At 42.1% G+C, this 25,851-nt stretch overlaps 2 protein-coding genes across 6 annotated transcripts; one reads left to right on the top strand and one right to left on the bottom strand.

The window, feature by feature from the left end:
- Positions 1-4,528: 4,528 nt before the first annotated feature.
- On the bottom strand, positions 4,529-10,887 carry LOC121688708 (metalloreductase STEAP1-like). 5 transcript variants are annotated; one of them, XM_042068478.1, is made up of 6 exons: positions 10,740-10,887; positions 10,018-10,150; positions 9,342-9,682; positions 7,012-7,178; positions 6,513-6,677; positions 4,529-6,403 (listed from the first exon to the last, which is right to left on the bottom strand). In XM_042068478.1, exons 2-6 carry the CDS (start codon positions 10,044-10,046, stop codon positions 6,173-6,175), a joined length of 933 nt encoding a protein of 310 aa, XP_041924412.1. In that variant the 5' UTR covers positions 10,047-10,150; positions 10,740-10,887; the 3' UTR covers positions 4,529-6,172. The 5 variants fall into 5 exon arrangements, with proteins under 5 accessions (XP_041924412.1, XP_041924410.1, XP_041924413.1 ...); XM_042068476.1 differs by having other exon boundaries at positions 9,342-9,690; XM_042068479.1 differs by having other exon boundaries at positions 10,018-10,867.
- An 833-nt stretch (positions 10,888-11,720) lies between these two features.
- On the top strand, positions 11,721-15,192 carry LOC121688710. Its single transcript, XM_042068481.1, has 5 exons — positions 11,721-11,930; positions 13,185-13,293; positions 13,408-13,527; positions 13,714-13,792; positions 14,132-15,192. The coding sequence occupies exons 1-5, from the start codon at positions 11,833-11,835 to the stop codon at positions 14,221-14,223; spliced, it is 498 nt and encodes a 165-aa protein (XP_041924415.1). The 5' UTR covers positions 11,721-11,832; the 3' UTR covers positions 14,224-15,192.
- Positions 15,193-25,851: the final 10,659 nt, after the last annotated feature.

Consider the following 25,851-nt stretch of genomic DNA (forward strand, 5'->3'; position numbering starts at 1 on the left):
GTCTCATGCTGAGGGGGTTTGGTCACACGACCGCAACAGCGCAGGAGGAGTTTTGAGAGATCGATGCTCTCTCTCTCTCACACTCTCTCACGCACACAACACGCACTTCCAGCGAGAGAGGGAGAGAGAAAGAGAGCGTCTGTGTCGCTCCTTTCTAGTTCAGTTTAATTTAGCAGGCAAGGACAATGTTCTCCACATCAGTAATGTCTTAAATAGGTGGGTGATATATAAATGTATGAATGTGTCTGACTGACGTCTTGGACAGATTGATGTAGGCCTATACAGTTCCATCTACAGTATCACTGACATGCCACCACCGCCACTCGCTGGTTTTCATCTCAGCTGAGACGTGCAACATGAGCCGAGGTCACTGTGGACACAGGTGCTGAACTGCTGCGTAAAATCCCTTTACATCCACCACAGCCTCTCTCTCTCTCTCTCTCTCTCTCTCTCTCTCTCTCTCTCTCTCTCTCTCTCTCTCTCTCTCTAAGCCAGAAGAAAATGCGCAGAACATATTTGACATGCAACACACAGCTGTTTTTTTTTTTTTTTTAACATTTCAAATTTGTAGTTGGCTAGTGCAGGGAAGCCTACAATATTGTGGGACAACAAGGACACCCCCCCCCCCCCCCCCCCCAGAACTGCACTACCCTATCCTATCCATAGTGTCTATTTATTTACAAATGTACATACTGTAATTACACCATATACATAGCCATATTCTACTGCTCTTCATCCTGCACATACACTTATTCTTCATACTATTATAATACTGTCTCTGCACTACAATGGTACTGTTACCACACTGCACATAGTTGTACTGTACATATCTGTCTATATGGTTCATACTAAATATCCATATTTATTCAGTTTTTCTGTAATATATTCTGTTAATACACTGCATATATCAATATTGTTCTTACTAATATAACTGCCACTACATTGCACATATCTGTACATGTTGTTCACACATTTTTCATATTGCATAGCTTCTTTTTTTACACTTCTGGTTAGACACAAACTCCATTTCGTTGTTTCTGTACTTGAACTCTACACAATGACAATAAAGTTGAATCTAATCTAATCTAATCTAACATTGTGTACACTGTTATTAGTCATTTTCTATACTTCTTACGCATTCATGATGGGGTCATTGAAACCCCAATGCATCCTCGTCATGTGCTCAACAGATGTCAAACTTGTGGAGCTTTGATATTATTTAGAGCTTTCCTGTTACCGGTTTCCCCCCATGAATTTCAAAGAGCCATATATGCTTTTGACCTTATTAAAGTGCTCCCCACATGTACCTGCACTGTTATGCTATATTGCCATCTGGTGGACAGCTAATATTGGGGCCGTGTGGAAGTTGTATGCTGATCTGAACAGGTATTACTTTTCTTAAGCCCTAAACAAATGGATATAGACATGATGTGTTAAAACTGTAGGCCTACTAAAGGCTATAGGCATACAGTAACGGTAGCCAGTAACGGAGTAAAAAAAAACACGACACATTCAAAGTGGTTTACATTCGGAGCATGTAACACAATAATAGAGAAGAGTCCGTCGTTATCAGTAACTCTTGCACCACAATTAAGTTCTAAAACATTTATTTCAGACATAATTTACCGCTCAATGGTGTTTTATGCCCCCAACGTCGTGTTCCAGGCAGCGCTGCCACCACTGATTTAAAGGCACCTAATCCTAAACCTAATCCCTTCCACACCCCACACCTCACCACACACTATCTCCAACCTCCTCTTACAACCCACACTACCCACTACACACCTCTTCCACCCCACTTACCACCGTGCCCTTAGAAACAAACTGGAAGAATGGTCATTTTCAATACACAAACCACTAGTTTTCATAGGAGATTCCAATCTCAATAGGATACCCCCCTTCACCCATCCCGATATACAAATTGACAGTTACCCCGGAGCCACCACCTACCACTTTGCCAAAATTTTACAGAAAACCACCCCCTTTCCCCAAGTGACGTCGGTGGTCTTGTCAGTGGGTCTCAACAACAAGGACCACGACCCCAAAAACACCAGCATCAAACAGTTCCTCTCTCTCTACAAACATGCTTCTACAGTTTTCCCCGATGCAATCATACACATTCCACTTATTAATTTCTCACCCCGCCTTACTGCCCAACAGAAGGCCAATCTCACTCACATCAACCACTTTATAACTTCCCACTTCCCCCACATCCCCACTATCCTCCCAGACACCTTCCACACCACCCAAGATCACATACACTGGACACCCCATACAGCTCATAAAATCTTTACACACTGGTGCCAATATTTACATTTTCAATAACTCATGCAGAGTTAATTAACCCATTACATTTAGACACTCCCAATTTAGTTTATGTTATCACCTGCACTCACTGTCACATGTTGTACATCGGGGAAACTGGACATACACTACGCACACGCCTCAAACAACATCTGCACAACATACACAAAAATACACTCAACACTTACCTCGTCACACACTTCCAGACGCACAACATCACACACTTCTTCTGTGGCCTTGAAGCCAGGAACCCAGGCTGGACCATTTTACAGAGGAAAAGAGCAGAGAGATTGTGGATTTTAAAACTTCAAACACTACACCCAAAAAGGTTTTAATGAAAAATGTAAAACTAACTAACTAAAGTTTTAAACCACTCTGTGTCTTTTTTATAGCTCCTCTCTTTTATCTCTTCTTTTTAACTTTTATTTTATTTTATTTGACTTTTAGATGGGAATAGTGGGGCGAGAACAACTGGCCAGTGCATAATGGTCAAAACAACTACTTACCAAAAATACATTTTAATTCTAATTTCCTAACCCTAACCTTAACCCATGCCTAACCCTAGTGCCTTCCAGGCAGCATTGCGTTGTAAAGGTATCACTGTATATATCACTGTATATAGTGTATCCTATCTGATAGCATTCAGGGGGATCCTAAACAAGGTGGGAATTTAGCGATCTTACTTGTGCCTGTTGCAGCTAAGATGTGAGTGGGTGGGTGAGTAAAAGTGCAAAAACTGACTTAAATCTAGTTAAAAATAGCTATAGGGTGCAGTTATTTTGGGTTGAATATTGATTGCATGATCACGTAAAACAGATGATAGGCAAATTATATTGCTTTAGAATGTATTCTAGTTCAACAAAAGTTTGTAGCTAGCAGTTAGGCACTAGTTCCGCTTAAAAGAGCACTGACCAAATGCTACAGGAGAGGAAGGGTGGAGAGAGAAGACGTGTGCGTAATGACCAATCTGTATTTTTTGCAATTGGTATGTTGTAATTCGTATTCTACAACTTTCACAGTAAACGATGGCTCAAGAGTGGGTTATTGTGCAGGTCAAGCCAGTTTCCTGGCAATTCTCTGTAATCAAGTTTCTTCACTTAACTGAGATCATCTCACCTCTGCACTCCCTTTCTCAGTCAGATATGTAAAGGTGCAGTCAGAGATTTTGCAGAAAGTCTGTTTGTGGGACAGGCTGCCCCCACTTTGTTTCCAGTTTTCGGAGCCTGAGCTGCCTATAGAGACCGTTTTTTTTTTACTGTGTATAGCCTCATCGTGAAAAGGGCAACTAGCAGTCGTGAGATGATTGCTGAATGTGAGAAAAAATATTATGGGCTTGAAATCGTGTAAAATCCCTGACTGTGCCTTTAACCATTTAGTGATTACAAGTGATTATTTTGCACAACAGTAAGTGATACTATTGTAGCCTAACAATTTATGGGTGGGTGGGGGCAGGCATGTCCCCCTCAAAGTATAATGATTACAATCTTACTTTAAGCCACAGGTTGGGGCTAAACATGTGACTTTTGATGACATTGGGCAAATAGCTTTCTCTGTTTTCTCCCCCACTATTCCATTCCCATGAAGAAAGTAATTGAATGGGATGTACGCCATTTCCTACCTATGTCCCTCGTATGACTAAATGAAATTTCAAGACTTTTCCAAACCTTTCAATGAATTTACGCAAATCGTTGAGGTCTCCGTGTGACCCCTACAAGTTTAAAATATTTTGATGTCGACAGTGGGTCAGAAGTGGTGGTCTGAGATCTGGAAGCCTGATTTCACTATCTGGGTTTTTGTTTGTTTTGGTCCCCCTCATATTTGCTAGCTTAGTTCAGTTACCAACTCGCTGAGGTGGGCAGGGGGGCGCTTTTCATGTCTATGCCCAGGGGCACACTAGCCTTATACTTACAGGTATTGTAACTAAGAAATTCCATAACTCAGTGGTTTGGGATAAAAATGTAATTTTAATGTAGATGTTTTAATTTAATGTTTAAATATAATGATGCCCAAAAATATACAATGAGGCTGTGGCTTTCTACCAGAGCCAAAGATTTCTATATTTTATACTGCCATCTGCTGGATGTATTACATTTATTAATAATATCAATGTGCAACAATCTGATGACATTATTGCTGGGTAGGCTAGCCTATTGCTCACTGCAATTTAAAACTTTGACACTTCATATGTTTAAAGTTATTCAATTAAATATTTTATAAACGTAACAATTGAAAAATATGTCATTTATTTTTACCGAATGTAACTAGGGTAAAGAACAGTTCATGACATAATATACAAACAGCACTACAGAATGAACTGTACATGTTTTTACAAATAGCAATACAGAATTTAAACCTTTTTTAGAATAAATTAATTCTAAACATTCAAGTTCACATACTGTATCTCACCACCTTTTCCACAATTTTAAATAGTTTGTTGAGATCTTAATCACCTGTACCATACTTTGTTTGGTCAAAATATCAACAGCACCACAACGTCTGAGGAGTCCTGTTCAAAGTGCACCATTTGTGTGCCTGTCCCTCTACAAACATGAGCATATGGCATGATGGCTTTGCATTTTGGTAGCAGGTCCCGAGCACTTTCGTTCTTCAGTTGTCAGCGGAGACTTGGTCCAGATAGGTAACATTGAAGTGGTTTTATTCAACAAGCTTACCATCTTCACATCATAGACCTCTGAAGTTTGCCTACAAAAAAACATCTTTGCCCATATAAGGAGATCCGGTATCTTGAGATTTTTCCTATGGGAAAATAACATGGGAATTTGGAATTATCACTGTTAAACTCTCGCGGGGACAAAGAAATCAAAAATGCAAACGTTTTGCTCTACAAACTTTTGTCCTCAGCCTTCGAGTAGATACTGTGATCTCTGGTACGTGAAGGTGGCACACTTTTATTTTTGCTACCCCAGAGCTAACTTGCGAAGCAACTTCCCATTAAGTTAGTTAGCAAGTTAGCTCTGGGCTAACAAAAATCAAAGTGTGCCGCCTTCATGTACTGGAGATCACAGTATCCACTCGAAGGCAGAGGACAAAAGTGTGTTCAGGAAAACGTACTGCATTTCAGACTTTTTCGTCCCCACACAGGTGCGATCATTAAAAAATCCCCATGTTATTTTCCCATAGGAAAAATCGGATACCGGATCTCAAAGATGGCAGCTTTTTTGTAGGCCTAGGTCTATAAGGTAGGTCTATGAAGGGAAGAGTTCTGAATGCCTCATTCTGATCTCACTGAATCACATGTTTCCAAACATTCGCGGCCCATAAACTGGGTTTTGTTATTTCAGTGTTTTTGCACTGGTAGCTCACATACCCAGATACAGCACATGCTGAAATTAAATTTTCACAAGTCACCTTTCATATAAATAAAGTAGTCACAAACTTGAGAGTTAACACAGGGACAGGCACTATTTTCAAGTCTTTGTCAGTATGACACTGCAATTATGCTGTGTTTCATAGTTATTTAACAGATAATAACAGCTTTGGGGAATTGTGCAGTCTTCAAATATGCTGCTGATCATACATGTCTGAGTATAATCAGCAACGTATTTGAATACTACATGTTGTTCTTTACAAAAGGGGAAGAGTCTCCCCACTATAATGTCTCAACACCTTTTCACTCCATGGATCATTTCATTATTAGAGTATGTCTCTTATAGTGCATAAGTTGCTTTGGACAAAAGTGGCCAAATCTCATAACCATAACCATAACCATAACCAAGCATCATCATGTTACAGGGTCCCATAGGGAACATACACTATACTGATTCATTCCTTTTAGCTGAAGATATTGCCCATGGTATGATGTCCATCCTTCTGGCAGCTACATAATGTCCTTTCCCCTCTCACCCTTTCACTGGGAGTGTGGCCTTTCCCAGCCTCGGCGAATCTGCTCCAGCCTTCGGTCCAGACATGGCAGTGACAGCACCATCTTGACCAGTAACACAGCAGCAGGAAGGACAGAGGCTAAGATAAAGGATGGTGGCGTGTACCAGACATAATGCTTTGGCTCCACCCACTTACGCCAACCAAAGACCAGCGCGTGAGTTGTGCACAAGAGCAGAGCAAGATATCCCAGAGTTCTCTGCAAGGCAAACAGAAAAGTGTGGAAAAATGGCAATAAATTCCTGTCATAAAGGAAAAGATTATGAATATATCTGTAAAGGCTTCCCACTTAGATGTTCCTTTGCTACCTGAATGCATTGGAACTCTCTCCAGTTGAAAGACTCGCTGACAGATGGTAAAGAGGACATAGCAATTACTGCTAGGACTCCAAGTCCCAGAATTCCAAGAGAGACATAGATCTCCATCCTCCAAACATCATCTTCTACCCATGCATCATCCTTATTCTGCTGTACCTATGGGAACAATCAATGTCTTTCTGAGTCTAAGGCATTTTATATGATAAATCCTATTTGGATATATGCATGTATGCCATTTAGTTCTAAGACATTCAACCAGCAGCTCAGTGCATACAGTTGAAAGTAAAAGTAAGTAACAGGGTGTATGTACACTACATATCTGACTGACAAATAAGCTCAAATAAGCAACAAAATACCTGGCAAGATGACAACGTTTCTTTGCTTGACCACAAGAACATAAGGTCAGACAGCATAACACTAATAGTAGTATGCATATGCCTCATATGATGAGACTGAGCTCATCATCCGATTCCGGGGGTTTGGAGCTCACCTGCTGGTAGGCCCAGTTGAGGAGCTTGTACCTGTAGGAGCGCCTCATGGGGTAGCTGAGGCTGTAGATGGCATGGAGTGCGGCCAGCAGGAAGGACAGTAGGCCCAGCTGCTTCCTCACACACATCCACTTCTCCAACCAGCCCGGGAAGTGACCGTACTTAGTGCCTGCGCAATGAGAATGATGTGAGGACTAGAACAGTGTTTCTCAACACAGGTCGGGCTCTAACACAGACATGCACGCACGCACACGCACATGCACACATAAAGACACACGCAAACAAACACACATGCGTGTATACACACGCACGCACGGACACATACACGCAGATACACAGGGATGCGCACACACACACACACACACATAAAGACACATGCACGCACACACACATACACACACACAGGCACACTCACGCTCACACACACATACGGACGCACACACACACACACACACACACACAAGGACGAACACACTCACGCACGCGCACGCGCACACACACGCACACACACACGCACATACTCACACGCAGGTGTATACCCATGGGCTTTTTCTTTTCTCTGATTGTTTAACACTCTGTAAAGCACCATGAGACGTGCTCTATAAATAAAAATTCAATTGAAATTTAAATATTTGAAGACGCGAGATGTCAAGCTAAAGCTAACATTTTTCAAGGAAAAATGCCTAAGAATTTAAGATGCTTACAATATACATGACTTTTGGGAAGCATGCCTGTGTCATTGCTCTATCATAATTTCACTATTTAAAATCTAAAACAATGTAGTCTAGTGGTGTTCTTACTCATCTGCAAAAATCGCCTTTAAATGTCTTTAAATGCCTTAAAAAATACAGACTTGTTTCTCAGTAGTTTAGGCTGGCTGTGTTCCAAGAGACTTCGCAGACAGTGCTGCACACTGCTGTACAGGACAGAACCAGCATCTGTTTACACGGCTGACCAGTCTGCAGTCACTTCCTTTTCACAATGAGGTGTGTCGGGCCTCATGTGTCACACCTCTTCCCAAAAGTGACAGACTCACAACTTTCTAACCAGCCGTTGATGACTCATACTAAAATGAACTGTAGTTATATGGTTATAGTCAACGGAAAATACTCTGCATGGATTACCACACACAAGAACTAACATTTATAAAAATGAATATTAAATATTTGTCTCTACATGACTTTAATCGTGTAATTCCCAAACAGATGTCAGACTTTCCCAGTAGCTCTGTTTATGCTTGCACTCGACTTACGGTGTGAGAGTGAATTGAGCAATCTGTGGTAAATATTGCACCATATTCCCACTTTAGCGCATGAACACTATCCCGTCTGGTGAGACTGCATGCTTAACTTCTTGGCAGACGTGCATGGGCCTCCCTTTTCCTGAGACTGTGCCGACAATACGCCTGTCAGTGTGACCACAATGGCATGGAGAGAATGCAGAAGCCTAAATTTACACTTGCTGGAGTTTAATTGCTACTCGGAGAAGAGCCAGCCATGTGGGGACAGGGCAAAGGTCAGCGTAAAAGCCAAAACGGCTTTACTTAAATGTGCAGATGACCCGTGAGGCCCGTTAACATAGGTTAAGTTGTGCAAGTTCACCCTTATAGGAAGAATGCAGTACTATTTGGAACTATGTATCAATATTATTATTTCTCTTTGGTTTAATTGGCTTTGGAAATTACTACTGTATATCTTTTAAAATAGGTTAATGTGATGTATGTAAATCAGTGTAAATCAGTAAAATCAACCTACTATTACTGGCCATTCCCACTGTACTACTGAGCTACAGAAGTGATTGCTTTAGGCCATGCAGCTCGCCCTTATGGTATTTACAGAACTTGAATCTTTTGTGTTTCAACAGAATAGGGACTCTTTTTCTAAAATATGTCTGAGACACAATGGGAGTGCAATGGGAGAACAACAGATAGGCATCACTTACTTTAAATACCGGTATATGCGTCATCTCACCCAATCTTTGTGTGTGTGTGTGTGTGTGTGTGTGTGTGTGGGAGGGACTGGAACTGGAGGGGAGGGACTGTTATTTAGGAACAGAGGTGTGATGTACTGTAGGTGGAAGTTAGCAGCTGACTTCTTTCTTCCTTTCTACACACTCAATAAACTACTGTGTTCAACACTGTTCTCATCTTACCACATGCTCTCTCTCCTACATTCACCTTCTCCTTCAGTCTTTTGTCCTCATTTTTCTCTCTCTCACACACACACAAACACACACACACACACAAATATGTTTTGTGTGTTCAACAGATTTTTACCTCTACCAATAAAAATGCTGCCATGGCCTAGTATCACCCCCAAATGTACTCTCTCACCTCTGCACAGTTGCAAGATGGCCGCCAACACGCCAGGAAGATACACTGTGGCCAGCAGGGTGATGGAGGTCCACGGCAGCACCTTGTTCATCACCAGAATGGGAATCTTGTAGGAGTCATTCCGGCTTTGGGTTACCAGAGGTTGCAGGACGTCCCTCAGAAGCGTGTAGAGGAATGTGGAAACCATCAGGGAGGTCATGACCTTGAGAGGCAGGTGCCACTGTGGAAACAGAGGTAGCTCCTGGAGCTGTAGACTAGTGGGCAACTCAAACTCCTCCACAGGGTAAGGGGACAGCAGTGGGTGCTGCCATGGTTCTCTCAGCAACTGGGCCTCTTGCTGTCTACAGACCTGACAGAGAGAGATAGAGAGAGAGAGAGAGAGAGAGAGAGAGAGAGAGAGAGAGAGAGAGAGAGATGGAGTCTGTCTGAGACATTCTGTGTGGTGCAGTATAATGGTATTCTGGCACTGTATAATAGCCTATAAGTAGCAATTGACACACACCAAGAGGAAATGTTCACATGGACAGACATTACAGTGATTCAATCAGTATACAAACATGTATTTCCCTATTAAACAGAACATGATTTTATCAGTCTCTGGGACTCTTTTGTGTAGCTGTTTTTGTTTTGACTTGAAATACCTGGAATTCATAGACTGTATCCAGCTCTAACATACCTCTGTGTTTTGTGTAGGTTTGACATCATTTACAATCTCTAAAAGTTCAAGACAGTCTTTAACATTATCCGTCACTGTTGAATCTGCTTGTCTTTTCTCCATTCTTTTTTGTCTTTTACCTGGAAAGTGTATGCTGAGAAAGTATAGCAGTTAGCACTACAAGGCAAATGAACAGCACATGATGGCTAGGACACAGCTGGCACAAAAATAACATGACATGTCAAAGTACAAAAGACATAGCCAGGAATGTTTCTACAGGATTAACTTCAGTTTAATCTCAGTCACAATGCCTCTGTCGTTAACCTAGAGCAAAAATAATGTGAGGGAAGGGGTGTATAGGGTACTCAACTGTTAGGGTATTACTTTGAAGAGCCTAACATTTTGCGCAAAGCTTGAGATTTGCATGACATTGCGTTATTACTTGCTTATAACATGCGACTGTGCTGGTTAATGATATGAATGACAACTTGGAAAACGATAAGACCGTGAAAATATACTTAAAAATGCATAATAGCCTAATTCCCACCTGTCCGTTATCAATGATAGAACGAGTTATAGCCTAGCCTACTCTGCTTCATCGTAGATAGGCTACAGTACATTGTTTTGAGTCAGACATAAGTGGTAGGTTTCAATAATTATAGTCTACATGTCTTGCCTTATTGTTACTACCGTTCCTTCTGTAAGTAATATCACCCGCTAAGTTCATTTGAGATCTATCTTACCATCAGTTCTTCCATCAATTAGGACTGAAGTGATTTACAAACCAGCCACCCAACATCCAGCAAACTATCGACCGTGAGGATTCAGCTACCCTCACGTTGCTCACGATTTCACAACCTCTCAACCTCAAACCAAAGTTGTAAAGAGTGACGCAAATATCGTAGGGTTCTATGGCAAGCGATTTTAACATTTACCCGTTAATTTTGACTATCTGGGATTAACATTGTAGATATCAACGTCTTTCTGACTAGTCGCAATTACATTTTGGATAGTTGGAATTGTCATTCAAGATATCTGTAACGTAATTGTGACTAGTCGAAACGTCAGATAGAGATATCGGCAATTTAGTTTTGACTAGGCAAAACTGAATTACAGATATCTGCAATACATATCCAGTCTAGTGGGTAAATGTTAAAATGGCTTGCCATAAGGGTTCTCTCTCCGCCCTAATGTTGCCATCTACCAACCACAGCTACCTCCGTCACCTAGCGGGCGACGTTGTAGTTTCTTTTTACGCAGAAGCATCTATGAGAAGCATAGAGGGGCTCTGGCAGAAGCGAACTTTGTGACCCAAACGTAAAATTAACAGAATTGAAAGCAGCATGGATGTACTCTTTTACACCCAAAATATTTTAATTTAATAAATATTGTTTTTGAAGACCTGTTAAAGCTTTTCAATGATTTAGCCTGGCCTAAATAGGCTATTAAAAGGGTGCAAACTCCATAGTCTATAATTCAGTTGCACTGTTAATAGAATTGAATATAGCACAGTAGATGTATTTTTTTAAGTATTTAGCCACCTTTGTAAACATACATGTAGAGCAATGGTCAGTTTCCCAGTAGGCCTAGGCCATCCTACCTTTCGCACATAGCCTAAAGTCTGTCCAAAAACAAGTAGGCTATCTATGTCCCTCTGACGATTTAAATGGTGTTTGTCCCAGACTTATTTCGCAGAGGACTCCTTGTTAATTGAATTTGGGCTCTTCCCTTCAGAGGAGAGAGAGGGCACATGACCATCCTGTGATACCGAAGCTCCACTGATGTATAAAGCTGCCACCCATCTTAGTTTGTTTACCATTGGACAGATTGGACATCATGCATCTGACCCGCTGGCTTATACTTGGCACTGTAATTTTGGGAATTGTGGTAATCTGTGATGCAGGACCTTTTCATGCTCAATGCAGAGTGCAATGGTAAGGTCGGCTCACTCTTTTGTCCTAACTTTTATTACTACAGGCAGCATAAGGGCATTATGGCAAAATGGCTGACTAGGTGTTAGCCTTACTTTGAAACTGATCTTAGATAGCTGCTCTTCGATATTGTGTGCTTGAGAATATTTGAACCACTAATCACAGTGGTGAGTGCCTTTGAAAATATTGAAAATGAATCTAATAGCATTATGGCTGTGACATAAAGTTGCTACGAAGTGTCATGTTGCTTATTATGTGTTATTTTGATGTTGCTAAATGGCAAATTTGCCTAATTGAATAACTTATTGAATAACTAACACTATAATTCATTTAATTTGAATAGTGAATAATCTGTAATGGTAGGAAGGTCAAATGAGCTACATCATTTCTGCTTTTTTAGACTCTCATGTTGTGTATTTGCCTTTGCCTTCAACAGTGCAGGCTGAATGATTCATGTTCTTGGCTGTCTGCCATGGTCATATGACAGACATCCCTGTCACTATTAACAAGTCAATTCATAATAAGAAAGGCAATGTTTACATTTTTTTTTGGCAGCACAAAACAGTTGGCAGGACAGGATATGAAGGCCAGTGTGCTGGTTAGGCTTAATTTAGGCATCTGCAGCCCACTGTTCACATGATTCTATGAACTGGTCAGTTGTTCAACCGACACAATACACTTTTGTGTAGCCCAGGCCAGTGAAAATTAGTTAATGGATCGACGTCATGGATCTAAGCAGGATATGTCGATCCATGTGATTAGCCATTTTTTGAAGTGTGCAAGATTGTAAATGAAGTGGGCTTTGTCACATTGTTTGGACATTCATTCCAGGTTCAATAAGGTTTCTCATGGGATGGTTGTTGTAAAGTACATGATGATTTAACCATTATACACATTACAATTGCAGTAGGCCCATAGTGTGATGAATACTAAACTCAGGCAACTTCAGGCTGGTAAATATAAAAAATGCCTTTGGAAACTTAAAAGAAGACTTAAAAGAGCAACTTAAACATGTTACAGCTGTAGTAGATTCACAGTATGAATAAGACACTTGTTAGCATTTAGTAATGATGCTGAATCAATGAAAAAATCCACCAGATGGCAGCATTTTGATTCATAAAACTATGCACACATGGGCAACTTGCATTTGAATGTAATTTTGGTCTGTATGCCTCTCTCTCTCTCTTTCTGTGTGTGTGTGTGTGTGTGTGTGTGTGTGTGTGTGTGTGTGTATGTGTGTGTTGTTACTTGTTACAGGTACTTTGGCATACCTTGTAGATGGGTATATGAAGCTTTGGTCTCTCAGATTAAGAAGTGGAGGACGATATCAGGCTGTACCATGGGAGGACAGAAGTGTCTGTATAAGGTGTGGAATGCCAAGATGTGTGTGGCCAGCAAGTGCACTAGTGCTAATACATTTTGCCTCCAAGGCGTGTGTAGATATAATGTGCCTTGTTCTGTGTGATTTGTGCTCTTCCAGCTCCAGTCAGCTTCTTCCCACTTCATCGCAGCCAAACACACAACACCAATGAAAAGCCATGTCGATGACATCACCTTCCACTTAGTTTCATTTGGATTCTTTACGCATTGCAGTGTTTCTGTAAGAATTATTTTAATAGCTGCTAGAAACTGCTCACCCAACTGGTTCTCATTGGTTAAATTGGTAAACTTGACAGAGAATTTGAATATGCTATGCAAACCGTAAACTTCAATGTAAAAGTACTCATCAGCAATACATGTCTGGTTGGGAAGAATAATAACTCATTAAGCTTTCTTGTCATCTTAGGGACTGTCAGTGTCAGAGGCATGGTATGCCATCAAAGACCATGGAGTGAATTACTGTAACCTCTACAACTTAATGGATGGTAGGAGTCCTTCAGTCTGACCATGATCAAGTTTACCTAGTTTGTTTACTTCACTGTAAATTTATATTCAATAAGAAACTGGAAATTCTGAAAGAAACAGTTCAAGGCAGCAACAAAGTGTATCTTACTGACAAAAATAAGCATTGCGGTGCAATACTTGAGCTGATAAAGTGTCTACTAGATTAAATGAAAAATCACAGCAATCAGACTGTCAAACAATTTGATGTGATACTTTGCAGCCTCATGTAAAGGATAGCATCATACCACATTCCTCGAGGGAAAACACTGCTTCTTGATTTTCCTTTGTACCTTTTCCACATCAATTATTATTGCCCACAGGAAGTGGACTGACGCAGGCTCGCGGATACCAAGAGATCACCAGTGACTTCATGTGTACCCAGCGCTCCTCTGCCAACTGCACACTGTACTGAGGGAGAACTTGGACAGTAATCAGCCAATGAGACTGCATGACTGTAGTGGGAGACCAGTGTTATTGCTTTCTTCCCTCGAGTGATGGCTTGCATTTCATTGTGACTGCACAGTTTTTTTTACTGTTTCATTTATATGGTTTGTAGCTTTATTTTTACCTCTAGAATTTTGCTGCTTTATGTTGAGGGATGATATGGTTAGTAGCCCACTTAGTGTGTATGAACAAAGTCCCTCTGCAAGGACATGCACTGATTTCTATGCTTGTATTTCTCATGATACCTTTTTATTGACTAAGGGCAGATAAAGAGTTAAAAGTTCACAGAAAAAGAATGAAAATAAATCCAGCTTACTATTTTTGAAGTGAGATGCCGTCTTTGTGGAGACATCGTTCTTTTTGACAGGTAAACCGCTTTTTTACCCTTAAAACCTGCAATACTTTGGAGAAAACACTCCCAGCTGTGTGAATTGCTGGCCAGCTTTTATTAGGAGCGCAATATGCTCAGCTGGGCATCGCTATCCATCACTGCAAAGTGTGTCTGGTTGTGGGGAGACCGCTGGCCGTGGGCATAGATGTTTACCCACACCTCACACCTGGGCATACTACTGACCACTAGGTGGCAGTGTGTGCCAGTGTCTCTGTTGGCTTCAAGTTAATGGCACTGAATGTAATTTCGGTCTGTTGAAAAGTGGCTGTTGCTCAGCACCAACTCAGTTATGATGTAAAACATTTACGTTTAAGCGGCTTTTCAGAAGCCAAGGAATTCCCCCAGTTATAAATATGTCCCGGACTCTAAGCAGGGATAGTGTCACTCTCGGATTTGGGGCTTCATGTGGGAAAGCCTCTAAAATGTTGAGAGCCTTCCAGACTAGTGTCAGAAACAAGGCAGGTCATGACCTTAGCATCTGTGTGTGTGTGTATGTGTCTCTGTGTGTGGAAGAGTGAGTGAGTGAGTGTCTGTGTGTGGGTGGGTGTGTCTATGTCTGTGTGCATGTCTAAATATGTAAATGTGTGTGTGTATGTGTGCGTGTGTGTGCGCGCGCGTGTGTGTGTGTGTGTGTGTGTGAGAGAGAGAGAGAGAGAGAGAGAGAGAGAGAGAGGGTGATCAAGCTGCAGGGCAGACAGACTGACTAGTGTGTGTCACCGAGATGAAAACTCACCTCACTTGTTAAGGGGAGCGTAATGGGAAGCAGGTTCCTGCCACGAAGTAAAAGAAAAAGGTTTAAAATGCCAAAGAGAGCACAGTGGGCTTTCTATTAGGGTGGAGAATATTACAGAGATTTGTCATTTTTACAGTACCATTCCAGTGTGCTGAGCCTAAGATATTAGAGCTGAAGGGCAGCCATTCTCACATTTTGAAACTTTTATCTGTTTAAATGAAGTCCTCATGGGCAAGAGATGATAGACAGTCATGTCCGTTAGAGGAAGTAAGTGTGAGGAAATGACATTAATATAACCATTGAAATGTCAGAATAGATGCTTTTTTACATTTTTTACATTTTACCATTTTGTCACTTATTATTTTGGTTTGATTTAGATTGGACTTTATTTTTAATAAAATTATTTTTTTTTTCACATGTATCAGTGAGTCTAGTCCATTGTCTGCTGGAGTCTCTAACTGAAACATACTGAGATCCCTTGGGTGTCTCGGTCTCTTGAATCTGACAGTGTGTCTGTATCTGTGTTCAAGTACATAGTCTTACAGACAGGCTCTCTCTCTCTCTCTCTCTCTCTCTCTCTCTCTCTCTCTCTCTCTCTCTCTCTATCACACACATGCAGACACACATGCACACACAGTGTAACACTGTCTACACACACACAAACACACCACACACACACACACACACACTACACTACAGTATAAATGTATGTCCACAGTCAGCAGGGCAATGATATCAGTCTAGGTATGTACAAAGCCTTTTCAGACTCAAAGTACACAATGATGACCATTTGAATAATCAGCACCATTTATCTCTGTTCAACCTCTTTCCCACACTCACATGGTGATGAGGAGAAAGAAGAAGCCAAAGAGATCATCTTGGTTGAGAATACCACACTACATACACACACACACACACACACACACACACAAAGGCATATATACCTGTCACACACCTGAAGCTGAGACTCATGACCGGCAGTGAATGGCAGTGAGAGAGACTAAAATCTTGATGGCTGCTTTTCCAGCTGGCCGGTCCATGCACCACGTGGTGTGATGAAATTTGCCACCGCGGAAAGGGCGAAAAATCCTCTCAAAACCAATTAAAGAGACCAACGGCCCTGGGGGCAGTGCGTGTCCAGCTCACACGGACCCACAGAGGAAGTGGGGAGAGGTAATCAGTGGCCCAGCATTGAACAATATTGAAAAGTGGAACAATAACACACAATAAATCACTCCAAAGGCTACACCATGGTTACGCATGGGCTCTCAAGGACACACAGGTCGTCCTCTTAGGTGGCGCGTAAGTGAGTGAACTAACCTTGAAACCAGGAAGGGAGAGATTTTAAAATGTATGTCATTCTTTGATATCTTCATTCAGTCTTTTTTTCCTCCGAGCTCTGAAGTGCTGTGAGCATCTTTCCTAAATCTTGTCGCATTGTGGAAGGAGACTTAGTGTAGCTGCTTTCAGACATAGGTTTAAGTCTGCATGTTCTGCGGATATCAAGCGGATGGGTCTTATATCTGAACAACATAACTGTACATTTGGATCTCCGAACTTTGCCGGCTCTTACACTACTCCTAGTATTTCGGACAGTTTACGTGTCTTTGTTTGAAATAAACACAATGTTAATGATCTAATCCTGACTGGTCACAATTATTTAACTCTATCTCACTTTTTAATGCATAGCTGACTATCTGGCTGAGACAGTCAAATACAAACAAGTCAAACTAGACAAGAAAAACCCCGAAACAAAAAAAAAAAAAAAAAAAGTAATAGCACTTCACATTGATGTTCTCTAAATGAATGCATGAGGTTTTGACTGTGAGGAGGGTGGGAGACAGCGACGTGTCTGCAGTCAGAAGCTATTGATCAGTCTGCCAGTGGGCCTCTCATTTGCTGTGACAGCCCATGGGCTTGGTGGATGAGGGAAATAAGACTAGTGGGGTCCCTACTTGCGACCCAGTCAAGAATGTTGAGGATCACCCTGCCTCTACAACCTTGTGTGTGTATGTGTGAAGGGGTTTGTGCATGTGCATGTGAGTTTGTGTGTGTATGTGTATGTTTCCAAATGTGCATATGTGTTTCTGTGTGTGTGTGTGTGTGTGTGTGTGTGTGCGTGCGTGTGTGCGTGCGTGTGTGCGTGCATGCGTGCGTGCGTGTGTGTGTGTGTGTCTTTGGCTTGTGCCTGTAAGTATGGATATGTTTGTGTATGTATGACAACACAGATTAGAGAAACAGATAAACATGGCGTCTGGCTCCATAATATCATCATGCGAACGTCACTCCACCACAAATGGATTTTCAGATGCTTGTACACCACTGGCACAGATTTAATCTGAACAAAGGAGAAGTGTTGTCTGCCTCGGGCTCTCAAGGATTGAGAGAGAGGGAGAGAGAGAGATTCGGCTTGGCTTTATCTTCTAGTTCTTAGTGGTTTTGAGAGAATACCACCTCCTTCTTTTTGTTCCCCTTCAAATGAGAGGAGCAACCACTGTCACAGCAAACCAATTGACATATACTGTATACTATGAACATTGTATTTCAATTGCAAGGACTTAAGGTTTTTAAGCAAAGTTATTATATACAGTACAGTTAAGAACAACATTATTCATACCCCTGGAAAATATGGATTTAATGTTGAGTTTCTCTTGACCAATATGTTTGTTCAGACTGAAAATGACACTGCCACATGGCTACCACACACCATTTTTCATAAAAATGTTAAAAAAGATGAAAACGCTTCTTTATCTGATTCCATGTTTCTACCACATTGTCTTGCATGTTCTACCACCTTTTGGCATGTGAGTGTAATTTTCATGATTCATTGATAAAGAGAAAATCAACATCAATATTTGCCAGGGGTACGAATAATTTTGTTCTTAACTGTATGTAGCCGGCTTGTAAAAAATCTGTCTCTGCACTCACAAAGGCATACGCCTCACTGTGATATTGCCATAAAACCACCCAAACCACTCCGCTCTCCTGAAAACATTTACGGGCATTTGCCCTTTGTCGTTGATTTATGCAGCCTTTAATGTGGCCAAAGTAATGAGAGAATGTCCTCGGCGTTCCCATTTCCCTTCCTTGTGGCACGTTGTGAAGATCGTATCAGCCTCAATTAGGCGGCGTGGCAGAGTTTCCCCTCGCCTCCTCTGAGATCGTCCAATCGCTTGCTCACGCCAAAATACGACCCACAATCTCCTCCTCCCTCCCTCCTTCCATCGGTTTCCTTTTTTATAAATCTATGGCACGGTAATGAAAACCCGCACTCACATGATTTCATTTAGCTGCCGTACTAATGGCCGGGGAAGTAATAATTACATTCAAATATTAATTCCGTGTTTCAGATGGACCCATGAATCACTTGAGCCAGCCATGTCGAGAGAGGCCAGCCATTCTTTTCTCTTGCCTTGCGCAGCGGCAGACAAATTAAAATGACAAATAATTGCAATTTCTCTGCCGAGGGACGACCCATGGCAGTGTTTGGAAAAACACCTTTCGGCGAAAAGGGTGGGGGCTGGAGGGGGAGGTTGGGTTTAGGGCGTGGGGGCTGGGGGGTCTGATTGGAGGTGGTGATGGGGGTGGGAGAGAGAGAGAGAGAGAGAGAGAGAGAGAGAGAGAGAGAGAGAGAGAGAGAGAAAGAGGAAAGAGTGGACGGGTGGGTTGGTGGGTGGGAGCATCCATTTGTTATTCCGAAGTGGGAAAGAGGGAGAGTAATGATTGAAGTGTGTGTGTCTGTGTATCCCTGTGTGTGTGTGTGTGTGTGTGTGTGTGTGTGTGTGTGTGTGTGTGTGTGAGAGAGAGAGAGAGAGAGAGAGAGAGAGAGAGAGAGAGAGACAGAGAGAGACAGAGAGAGAACGAGAGAGGAAGAGTGAGAAAGACACATAGTGTGTGTATGTGTGTGTCTGAATGTGAGTAATTCTATCTGTGCAAGCACGCATATTGCCTGTTTATACATGTGTGACAACACAGACTGGAGAGCGAGATTTACGTGCCATTGTGTGCTGTAATATCATCAACCAAATGTCACTCTAGCACACATTGTTTTTTCAGATGCTTGTGTAATATCACTGCATGCACTGATTTCAAACATCACTATGCTGCACAGCACAAATGTTGGAATGAGTGCTGTGGATTTTAATAATACTTTGTGATTCTTGATGTCTCTTGAATGAGACACATATTAAAAAAGAGAGAACGAGAACCAAATGTATTCCAGTTTTTTTTATTAAGATGTCTCTGAAAACCGGGTATAAAAATTCACTGGAGGATAAGAAACAAATTGATTTTAAACACAGGATGTCACAAATGCAGAGAATATTTTAACATATATTGTTACAATTTTGCTTTGTTCAAAACTGTCCTCTATCCTGCCAATAAGTGTAAGTGGACGAAGTAAAACTTTCTTAGAGAAAACAAGAGAAAGAGAAAGACAGAGAAGTGGAGAGGAGAAAAGAGAGAGAGAGAGAGAAAGAGGATGAGCAAGAGAAAAGAGAGAGTGATACAGATAGTATGAAAAGAGAAAGAGAAAGAGAGAAGAAGAGGGTGGAAAGAGAGGGAGAGATGGGACTCATTACTCCTGCGTCGTCTGTGGCCCCAGAGAGAGCCTGTGTCAGCCTGTCCGCCACTACAGCGACAGCAAGCGTCCAAAAGAACTTCCTTCCTGTCAGCCGCCCAAGTCCTTCCCTTACTCCCCATAGTCAATAACTGTCCCGCCCAATCATGCTGGCCAAAACAATTACAGTGCCGTGGCCATGTCCACTTAACTCACAAACACTGGGCACTGTGTAGTCTTCTTTCCTCCTGTTAACAACATTGCGAGATCAATAAACAGCAGAGACTGGGAGACAGAACTTGACACCTAATTACTGTTGGACTGTGTAGATATTGTCGTTGTAATCATCACAGCCCAACAACCTTTGAGGGGAGTGCATGCAAAAATTGGCAGAGGTTAGAGTGACTGTATTTGCCATTTAGAGTAGCCAAAAATAAACTTTTGTTCCTCTCCCGGCTGAAAATGTCTGAATGTAATGCCACTTGTGCGAGCACTGAGTGCATCTGCTCTCAACAAAAAAAAAGGGAAAAAAAGTCCTTCACGATCAGAAGAGCTCTCATCAATCAAAGATATTGCATTCACAAGATAGAAAGATAAAGAGATATATAGAGAGAAAAAGAAAGAGAGAGAGTGGAAAGAGGAAAGAGAAAAGAACGTCTATCCACTCAAAGGCTTACAACAGCAGGACCCACAGGAGGCCTCTCAAAATGGGATCTGGATGTGGCCTCACTTCTACCCTACACCATGAGAGAGCAAGCACAAGAAGAGAGAGAGAGAGAGAGAGAGAAGGAGAGAAAGAAAGAGAGAAAGTGAAAGAGTCAGAGAGTGAGAGAGAAAGAGAGAGAGAGAGAAAGGACAGATGGAGATGGAGAGAGGTGTGCCATGTGCTCTCCCCTCCATGGCTCCACCTTCTCTCTCTCCCTCTCTCTCTCTCTCTCTCTTTCTCTCTCTCTCTCTCGCCGGTCCTCAGGCCCATTCCTCAGCTTCTCCCCCCAGGCTCCTGGCCATCCGTCACCGGCCGCCCGTGGGCCTGAATATCCTTAACCTCCACGGCCGGCCACCGTGAACCGCTTCTGCTGAGTCGGAGCGCGTGATTGCATTTCCGTGATGATGTCTTCGAAAGGCATAGAAGTTGAGGGATGAAGAGCGAGAGAGGGGGACAGAGAGAGAAAGAGATGGAGAGAGAGGAACAAAAAACAGAGGGAGGAGGAGAGAGGGAGGAGAGAGGGAGGAGTGCTGTTTTAAAGTGAAGGGCGGGATGTATTGCCGGTGCCATCTGGATGTTCCTGCGCAGTCCATCACTCAGAGGCGCTGATGGAACAACACAGGCCTCGTTTAGACTCTGCTTTAAATGCGAATGCTTGCTTTTCTGTGCCCCCCCCAGCCCCAACAACAACAACAACAACAAAAACAAGTAAAAAGAAAACATTCAAAGCCCAAGAAGCCAAAGTGCCCAGACCTAAAAATCTGCCACAAGCACAAGCTGATCAAAGTGTTGTGTGGGTGGGTGGACCCATATACACATAAAGATTAAGTGAAGAGAAAGTCTTCTAATGGTTGTTCTAATTGTTGTGCCTTACAATTTAGATTCAGAAACTCCGGCAATAACAGAATTATGACAAATTCTTTTAATGACTGTTTTGATAGATAGATCGAGTCTTTATTGTCCCATAGGGATAATCATTTCCAAACATCTTCTTTCATCATGTTCCATAGCACAACATATATAAAACACATATAACATGTAACACATATCCATCCACCCCTGTGACATATCTCATCCACAGTATATAAAAACACGTAACACATATATCCCATCCACCTATGTGACATATATCTCATCCACCCAGCATTACCCATCCCCATTCAGCACAAAGACACATCACATTAAGACACCCACATAGACACATCCAGTGTGAGAAACTAGCAACTGAGGTGATGGTGACAGTATTACAGCTTGTTCAGCAATGTGATGGCGGTGGGGGCAAAACTTTTTTTGAAAGTGGCTTTAGTCAGTTCAGTGCTCTGTATCTGCGGCCTTATGGAAGTACTGTGAAGAATTGGTTCAGGGGGTGGTCTGTGTCAGCTGCTATTGTATGTGCTAGGCGTGTGATGGCTGTGTCATTCATGTCTGATAGGCTGGGTGTGGGGAGACTGATTATCTTGAAGGCAATATGTGTGATGTGTGAGTTTGTTTTTACAGGTGGCGGTTAGCATTGTGTAGAAACAGGGTGAGAATAATAACATATCATAAAATATGTAAATATTTTATATTATATAAATATAATATGTAAATATCATAAAAAAAACTCATCATTGATATATAACATATGAAAGTTGTTGTTTTCATTGTTACGTAACAGAGAGATGACAGAGACCCATTCCACCAACAGTTGCCAAAAACAGAAGTTGTGGTTCATCGAAACAGAGCACCGTGGGTAGCCGACCCCATCAGTCACAGGCTAATTGCGGTGATTTGTGACGCCCAGAGGCCTCACTCCCCCTGACTTGCCCCATGCCAGGACTCGCTCCATTAATCACAGGTGAGCAGCTGTCACTGTGTCCGGCCAACCGGCCGTATCATCTGCCAAAAGCATAGATAACCCCCGAGAGCGTCGGAGGAGGGCTCTGGTCAAGTTGACCTGGGGTGGGGTATTGTGGGGGAGACGCAAGGTCACTGCCCTGCGCTAAACAGAGGCATGGCCCGGGTGACCTTCGTGGAGGTGACAGGTGAAACCACGGGTGGTGACATGATGCGCTGATTAAAGCGCTGTTAGCATTGTGAAACAGTCAATATGGAGTACCTGTGAGCCATATTGACAAGTTATGCAATATCAGTTTGCGCAGTAATGTATATATCAACACTGGACTAGATCACCATGCTCATTATCTCACCTTTAAGACAGTAATACGGTAGCTTCCCGTTCTCTCTTGATTTGCTTCACTCTGTATCTCATTCTCTTCTTCTACAGAAGAGCTATTTAGTGGCTCATATTATAATCATTATGTTGTCTCCACACCATTTAAGCCATTCAGGTATCTTCACAACTTCAGAAAGTAAGCTGGGAAGAAGATGAAGGTAAGGGTTGGTAAGAAAAGAGGAAGGAGGCAATAAGTAGTGATGGCAAGTGAGAGAGTGAAACGGAGGAGAGGTGAAAAGGGAATCTGAGGAAGGTAGAGAGAAATGAGGAAGTCGTGGGCATGGGAGTGAAAGATCGTAAGGAATTACGAGACAGTGAGACAGTGGAAGAGATGGGACAGATAGCGTGAGAGAGAGAGAGAGAGAAAGTGAGGGATTGAGAGAGAGTGAGACTGAAAGAGAAAGAGAGGGATGAATGCTTTACATTTATTGGAGCTGGGGGAGCGGGTAGAGCTGTCAGTGATTGGTTGGCACCATGGCCTGGTTTGAAGGTTATGTGAAGCCTCCATCATTAAGCAGACAGACTCACTGTCAGGAAGCATATCCTCTTTGGGTTTCCCCCCTGTCCTCTCCTCTCCGCCTCCTCTGGCCAATGGAGAAAGAAATGGACAGAGAGAGAGAGAGAGAGAGAGAGAGAGACAGAGAGAATTACTTGAGTCATTGTGAGGAAAATCCATTATTAAGGTATGAAAGAGTGGTTGTCTCCATTTCAGACATATATCCTCTTAAGGAGGTCAGCAGTCCTGAGCTTCATGTCAGAAATGGCTGTTCAAGAAAAAGTACCTATTTAATGTCATGTGGGTTAGACCATTAAATATGAAAAAATATGACTTATATAAGACTTACAAAGAATACATACCCATACATGGCAAATAGATAACAGGTAAAACTGTAGGTCAAGGTAATGGTTTGTAAATTTACAATATGTAAAAGGTTTGGTAAAACTGCAGCCATGTAGTAGGCCTAGTTTGTTTCAGATTGCTACATCCATCTATTTTGTAATAATTACTTGCTTAAACATAATCCCTTTCTGTCATTTTTTGTATTCTCCACCATGCCCTTAGAATCTGAACCTCCCACTCTTTCATAACATCTTAATTACTTGTCCTTAGGATCCTGTTCTTGACTGGAAAACTTCTTTCTCGAGGTACACAAGGAAAACAAGAGTCAAAGACTGGAGGGACCCATTCATGGACATTCAGAATCCAGAATGCCTTTGCACTGTGGTTTCCAGGAGTGACTTTAGTCTCAACATCCCTTCATGCCTCCCAAAACACCCATCATGTTTCATGTTTGTTTTTGCCAAAGTTGGCCTTGGTGCTGTGTGAGTTTACTTCACACAAGCAATATTACACCCATTAATTATTCATTTTCTCGCTGAGAAGCAAATCTTCCACATGGCGTGACCTTTTGGTGGCGGATCGCCAGCCCCTGTGTGTGTGTGTACCTTTCCTCATAATATCTCCTCAGCCTTTGCCCACGCGCACACATTTATAAAAAGACATTTAACATTAACTGATCAAATAGGGCCCCATCAAATAAAATATCATGGCATCAATTCGGCAGTGTACACTGGAAGGTCACTGATTCATCGATGAGATATAAGATGACAGGAGTTTTCAGTGAGTGGAGTGGTAACCCAGGACTACACTCTATGAATTAATAGTGGTTTATGTTTTAGTTTTGATTTGGATTTCTTTAAAGAGCACTATGATTCATGCTGTCATTCATCACTATGTGTAAGTCACAATATTAGAGAGTGGTAGAGGAAAGAAAAGAACTCCAGAGAGAGATAGAGAGAGATAAGAGAGGGCAGGAGGGGGAAGGGCAACCATCACATGATATATGAAAAGAAACATGATGGAAAAACAACATAAAATGGCTCTCAGCTCATTCAGTTGGAGAGTAATCTGGGGCTGTGTGACCTTCAGGTTGCCAGTAAGTTAGAATGAACACTCATTCACTCAAGCTAGTTCGAAACAGAAAGTCCAATGACAAGTAGAATTAATCGATTACAGAGCTGGCTGAACTTTTCCTCACTTTCACTAATTCATATGCCACTGACCTGAACATGGAAAAGTTATTGTCAATGCAATCACTATGCAGTCATGATTACTAATGCTACTTAATCTAGTACTGCTGGAGCTGTTGCTGATAGTAAACATGGCAGTATACTGATATGATAATACTTTGCACCACACTTAAATTTGCTTTGGGATTATGTTAAAGCTTGTTGTGGTCAGCTATGGTCAGGAAGTGCAAAATTGTAAAAGTCTCTAAATTCACACACAAATGTAGGACAAAGAGTGAGAAGACAGAAAAGATTGAGAAAGGGGAGAGATAGAGAGGGAGAGAGAGAGAGAGAGCACAGACGGTGCACATACGCTGTTCTGTTTGGTCAATTGGAAAGGAGGGAGAGAGGCCGGAAGAAAAAGGAGTGGGAGTAAAAGAGGAACAATGCGACGGCATCGATTAAACGGTGGCCACTGTGCGCGACAACACCTCTGCCCCCATAGTTGGGTTACCGTGGCAATTTGTCACCTAAAAAGCCATTAATCATCAGGCCGCAATCGGGTGTCCAGACTCCCAGATCCAAGCTTCTCCTTCTCTGCCATGGAAGCAGAACCTCACGTGTGTGTGCACCAACAGAACAGGCTCTCCAAACTATCTGGCCACTTGTGATACACTTCACCATGGCAGAGAAGGGCGAAGGTGACATGATCACCTCCCCTTCTCCTCTCACTCTCTCTGTTTGTTTGGTACATTTCCTCATAAAATACAATACCAGCTTGGTTTACTGGTTTGCAAAAGCGTCAACCGGAGGACTCCATAACAGCACTTCACAACAGATTTATTGGGATTTATATGGAGCCTGTAATCTTCAGCAGTGGGTCCAAATAAGAAGACAGGGTTGTTATGACCCGCAGGTCTGAAGTCAGTCTCTCGTTCTGTCTCTCCTCATTCCCTGTGTCTCACAGTGCAATATTGTCATTA

This window comes from Alosa sapidissima, chromosome 17 (genome assembly GCF_018492685.1).
Source record: "Alosa sapidissima isolate fAloSap1 chromosome 17, fAloSap1.pri, whole genome shotgun sequence".
NCBI lineage: Eukaryota > Metazoa > Chordata > Actinopteri > Clupeiformes > Clupeidae > Alosa > Alosa sapidissima.